The 6,244-nt window shown below is 43.5% G+C and overlaps 1 protein-coding gene across 1 annotated transcript in view; it reads left to right on the top strand.

Moving 5' to 3' along the window:
• LOC122562395 (unconventional myosin-XVIIIb-like) overlaps positions 1-6,244 on the top strand; it is a 379,067-nt gene that overhangs the window by 251,489 nt on the left and 121,334 nt on the right. The window contains exons 28-29 of the mRNA XM_043715251.1: positions 3,411-3,535; positions 4,162-4,316. Of these exons, the coding sequence (XP_043571186.1) occupies positions 3,411-3,535; positions 4,162-4,316 (280 nt within the window). The remainder of the gene's footprint in view (positions 1-3,410; positions 3,536-4,161; positions 4,317-6,244) is intronic.

Raw genomic sequence — 6,244 nt, 5'->3', positions numbered from 1 at the left:
AATCTGGAAGAGGTAATAGTTGTTAATAATCTGCAGAATGTTACAGGGACAGGCAGGAGTGAAATCTGGAAGAGGTAATAATTGTTAATGGTCTGCAGAATGTGACAGAGACAAGCGGGAATGAAATCTGGAAGGGCTAGTAGTTGTTTGTGGTCTACAGGATGTTACAGAGACAAGCCGGAGTGAAATCTAGAGGAGGTCATAGATGTGTATGTTCTGCAGTATTTTACAGAGACGAGAAGGAGTGAGATCTGGAAGAGATAATAGTTGTTTATAATCTGCAGGATGTTGCAGAAGCAAGCAGGAGTGAAAAGTGGAAGTGGTAATTTTTTATGGTCTGGAGAATGTTACAGAGGCAAGCAGGAATGATATCTAGAAAAGGTAGTAGTTGTTTATAACCTGCAGGTCATCATAGAGACAAGCAGGAGTGAAATCTGGAAGAGGTAATAGTTGTTTATAAATTGTCAGATATTACAGAGACAATCCGGAATAAAATCTGGAAGAGGGAATAGTTGTTTATAATCTGCAGGATATTGCAGAAGCAAGCAGGAGTGAAAAGTGGAAGTGGTAATTTTTTATGGTCTGGAGAATGTTACAGAGGCAAGCAGGAATGATATCTAGAAAAGGTAGTAGTTGTTTATAACCTGCAGGTCATCATAGAGACAAGCAGGAGTGAAATCTGGAAGAGGTAATAGTTGTTTATAAATTGTCAGATATTACAGAGACAATCCGGAATAAAATCTGGAAGAGGGAATAGTTGTTTATGGTGTACAGGATGTTGCAGGTTCAAGCAAGAGTGAAAACTGGAAGTGGTAATACTTATTTATGGTCGAGAGACTGTTACAGATGCACGCAGGAGAGAAATCTGGAAGAGGGAATAGTTGTTTATAATCTGCAGGATGTTGCAGAGGTAAGCAGGAGTGAAAGGTGGTGGAGGTCATAGTTGTTTATGGCCTGAAGGATGTTGCAGAATTAATCAGGAGTGAAAAATTGAAGTGGTAATACTTTTTAATGGTCTGGAGAATGTTACAGAGGCAAGCAGGAGTGAAATCTGGAAGAGGTAATAGTTGATTGTGGTCTGCAGTATACCGGCTGTAGTGGCCGGTATACTGACAGCCAGACTACTGCGATCACTAGGACTTATAACAGCACACAAACCAACAGCCACACTCTGACAACAACTCACCAGAACGAAGGACCTGATACCCAGCATGAGCAAAACTAATGTAGTGTACAAAATCCCATGCAAGGACTGCACAAAACACTATATAGGACAAACAGGAAGACAGCTAACGATCCGCATCCATGAACATCAACTAGCCACGAAACGCCACGACCAGCTATCCCTAGTAGCCACACACGCAGACAACAAGCAACAAGCAACATGAATTCGACTTGGACAACACTACTATTATAGGGCAAGCCAAACAAAGAACAGCTCGGGAATTCCTAGAAGCATGGCACTCATCCACAAACTCCAAAAACAAACACATCGACCTGGACCCAATATACCGGCCACTGCAGCGGACAGCTGAAACTGACAACCGGAAGCGGCAGGGACAGGCCACTATAAATGCCGAAGAAAACACCACAGAAGCACTTCACAGGCGGCTTCCAAGCACTGAGGATGTCACCTAGACAGGGGACGAAACGTTTGCAACAAAGTTTTCCAGCTCGGCGAACAGAACCACAACAACGAGCACCCGAGCTACAAATCTTCACCCAAACTATGGACAAGGTCCTGCAGGGGGGGGGGGGGGGAGCTGCAGGCAGGCAGGAAGGTGGTGCTGGGACCATAGCCAGATCAACCATGACCTTATCAAATAGCACATGCTTGAAAGGTCAAATCATTTCTTCCGACTCCCAAGACCTATGTTCCTTCCGTGTAGGTAATGCTTTCCTCTGCACCCTGTGTCTCATAGTCAGCAACAAGGTGAAAGATGAGTCAGGTCTGTGGTTTCAGTTGAGCGAAGGTGATTGCCAATCACACTGAGACAATTCATTTGTCCACCCTCAGACAGTGGTTCCATTGCCTGCAGGAGACAAAGTCTTCCATTTCACATCCCACCTCAACAGCATGACATACCCTCAATATTGCAGCAACATGCCGGCTTAATGATGAGATCACTTGCTGGTCTGGAGCCCAACTCGATCACTCTCCTGTCCCTTCCAAATGAGCCATACTCAGGGACAAATTGGGAACAACTGTTGCTTTGGCACAGTGATTTAAGCCTAAGTGGCATGTCTTACCTCAAAGTATCATTACTGGTGAACTTCCAGAGGTATTTGAAGCTGTGTGAAGTTGTTCACAGAAAGAGGGGCAAGTTACAACTCTTGATAAAGCAGAATTACAATGGTCAATAAAGAGGAGAGAAGAGGGAAATGTGGAAATTTTAGGGAATGTTTGAAAGCATCAGTAGATGATAAGGTGTAGAGATCTCGGAAAAGGATTCCAGAACAGGGCCGTACAAGCTGGACCTATTAAAATTCATTCACGGGATGTGGGTATCACCCGCCAGGCCAGCATTTATTGCCCATCCCTAATTGCCCAGAGTGCAGTTAAGAGTGAATCACATTGCTGTGGGTTTGGAGTCACATATAGGCCAGACCCGTTAAGTACAGTAATTTCCTTCCTTAGAGGACATTGGTGAACCAAATGGGTTTTGAAAATGGTTGTCATTCAATAATCTTGATTCCAGAATTTTTATTGAATTCAAGCTCTGCTATCTGCCATGGAAGGATTTGACCTTAGAATGTTATCTGGGTCTCTGGATTATATTCCTGATGAAGGGCTTTTGCCCGAAACGTCAATTTTCCTGCTCCTCCAATGCTGCCTGACCTGCTGTGCTTTTCCAGCACCACTCTGATCTAAACTCTGGTTTCCAGCATCTGCAGTCCTCATTTTTGCCTCTGGATTAATAATCTAGTGATAACACCACAAGGCTATTGCCTCCCCATTAGCAATTTATGCAGTATGATATAAGCAAAGTTGAATGAACAGAGATGAAAAGAGAAAGTATTGTTGATATCTATTTTTTTTTCTTGAGACGTGGGTCTGTCTGCGTTTTTACTTTAAGTTCCTAATGGTGTGAAGAGACAGGCAGGGAGTATGGACCTGGAGTTGCATGTTAGCCAGACCAGCAGGAGCGATAGGCTACCTTCTCTGGAGAACTTTGGTGAATCAGTTTGGTTTTCCAAGACTAAAGCAGCTTTTGTGACCAGTTTTCTGGTGCAAGGCCCTGATCTTGTTTTTAATGCAGCTTCACATGTTGGAAAATTCAGGGCTGCCTAGTCCAGTACCTTGCCTCATCGGCTGCTGTACCCCTCTGTGCTTAGGCATGATTATGAGCTGCTCTGCCTGTGTTTATAAGCCTTCACATTTAATGTTACGGTGTCTTCTATATTTTTAGAGGAAGAATGGAAAATGCGCTATGACTGCACTTTGCTGGAAATGGAGTTTCTCAGAAAACGAGTCCATACGTTTGAGGAAAGAATTGCTTCAGAGTCACAGATCAGAAAGGAGCTGGAACAAAAGGTAAAGCACCCAGAGTTTGAGGTGACAAGTTATCACTGTGGTCTTCTGCTCCTTCACCATTTTTTTTGCTGTTTTCCTCTGATGTGCGATCAGGAGAACCCCTTCAAAATTTCAAAGCAGTTGGCAGCAAACTGGATAAATACGCTCTTTCTTTCTGTTTACTTTGTGTAATTTACAAATGCCACTGGCAGAACCATTAGTAAAAACTTGGGCAAAATTTAAACTACAAAGGAGTATACAAATTTGAGGCATGATAAAGGGCTCATCATCTGATGTGCTATTGCTGCACACCGAAATCCCACAAGGCACAGGGACCCAAACAACTAGTCAAGTTGTTTTTGGACTTAATTGGCAAAACAATACTATGTCAGAATTCCCCGGTTCTTGTTTCGAAACATTTTATTTGAATGACTACATTATTGTATGATTTTGCTGAAGACCACTGGCTTGTAATGGTTGGGAATTTGCTTACCCTGTAGCATCAGTGAGACTGGGTGAACGTGACTGCAATTTGGATTGTCATGTGCAGCAACAATTGAGTCAGCTCCCCACGGAGCCGGGGTTAGTAAATAGATTTCCCCACGTTTGCCTGTCACCCACTGATTTCGTCTCTTCGACTTGGTCAGCTGTCAGACCTGCAAGAAAGCTATGAGAGTGCCAAACGGAGTGCTCAGCAGCTGAGGAGAAAGAGCAAGTGTTTGAGGTCGGAACTGGAGGACACTAAAGTGCTAATGGAAAGTCAACAGAGCCGGAACCACGAGCTGGAGAAGAAACAAAAAAGGTAGGAGTGACTTCCAGAAGAGCACATCGGTGTTATTCTTTGGCTGATTAATCTGATTGGGTGTTTCTCTTTGAGTGAACTACTTGGAGCTCGGTCACTGCTTCTATTTTGTTTGATACAGCGCTGCCTTAGCAGCTAATGGCCAAGTGTTTGTGGTAATGGGCTGGAAAAAAATCATTTGCAAAGGGGTTCGTGCTGTTCAGGGCTATGAAGGGAGATCTAAGTGTTGAGGATTCATCACTTTGTAGATATAGAGTAAGCCATTTGCAAACTTAGGAGCAAATTACTACAGATGCTGGAATCTGTAGTGAAAACAAAAAATGCTGAAAATCACAGTCGATCAGGCAGCGCCTACGGAGAGAGAGCAAGCCAATACTTGGAGTTTAGATGACTCTTCATCACAGCAGTTGAAACATTAGCTTGCTATCTCTCCTGACCCACTGTGATTTCCAGCATTTTTTGTTATCAGTAGTGAATTCACAACTTCATTACATTGTCAATGGCATAATAGAGAGTGTTTTTTGAAACCGCAGCTATTTTCTGGTACTCTTCAGGATCCCTTTATGAAATTATCCTTTATCTGGTGACCCACTCTTGACTTATTAGCTCTCGTTTTCATTCTGTGGCCGATAGTTGGAGTGAGTTATATGTATAGTCAAAGAGCACCTAATATTTTCCAGTTCTGTAAGAACCAGTTGCTTAACTATTTATGGAAATACATAAGAGGTGGTTATTACTCCTACTATATGGGCAGTCTCTGGGTTGTGAACTGGTTCCGTATTGCATCCATTTGCAAGTCGATTTGGAAGAGACTAGGACCCAAGGACATAACCTCAGAGTAAAGGGAAGACCTTTTAGAATGGTGATAAGTAAAAACTTATTCAGCTAGAGACTGGTAAGTCTGTGGAATTCACTCCCACACAAGGCTATGGAGGCCAGGTCATTGAGTATATTTAAGATGGAGATAGATAGGTTCTTGATTGTTATGGGGAGAAAGTGGGAGAATGTGGCTGAGAGGCTTATCAGCCATGATTGAATGGGGGAGCAGACTTGATGGGCTGAATGGCCTAATTTCTGCTCCTGTGTCTTATGGTCTTACGTTTTTGTATGCAAGTCGGGATACTATACAGGGCAATATAAAGTAGCCATTCATAAGTACAGGAAATGTTCCTTATGATTGGTCTTTAAAATTACACCCCTGTTTGGGATCACTTTAGTGAGTGAGACATTTATTAATTGGTAATCCCTTTCTACCGCTGTCCTTGAATATCGTCAGAAGTCACATGACACCAGGTTATAGTTCTCCAGATTTCTTTGAAATCACAAGCTTCTGATGAAGGGGCAGCGCTCCGAAAGCTTGTGATCTCAAATAAAACTGTTGGACTATAACTTGGTGTCTTGTGACTTCTGACTCTGTCCATCCGAGTACAAGACTGGCACCTCCACATCATGTTCTTGAATAACACACAAAGGGCAGGATGATTTGGATGAAGGAGTTTCCTTGCCATGCCATTTGAGGAGTCAGTGGGGAACACATCCCCACCTTTACCTGTTGCCCTGTGTCAATGTTGAGCAAAACTCCCCACACCCTAACTCTGACGTCCTACCCTAGAGAACAAAGGGAAATGGCCAGCAACTCCTTACTCCCAGCAGCTCCATGTTGGAGTTGTGGCCATTACTGGTACTGCTTAGAAACACATTTACTGCAAGCACATTCTCTGAACCAGGTGTTCTTTGAGCTGAGCACTTGATAGAATAGGAGAATATACATGTAAGTAGAGACCTAACTTTCCTGAGGAGTGGCGATGATCATCAGACGACCACTGAACTCATATTTCCCCACGATCTACACTGCTCCCCCTTCCCCACACCCCCCCGATCTACCCTCCCCCCAATCTACACTGCTTCCCCTTCCCCCCCGATCTACA

The sequence above is a fragment of the Chiloscyllium plagiosum genome, chromosome 25 (assembly GCF_004010195.1).
Source record: "Chiloscyllium plagiosum isolate BGI_BamShark_2017 chromosome 25, ASM401019v2, whole genome shotgun sequence".
Taxonomy (NCBI): domain Eukaryota; kingdom Metazoa; phylum Chordata; class Chondrichthyes; order Orectolobiformes; family Hemiscylliidae; genus Chiloscyllium; species Chiloscyllium plagiosum.
The sequence above is the reverse complement of the archived record's forward strand: the minus strand, read 5'-3'. Positions and strand labels throughout refer to the sequence as shown.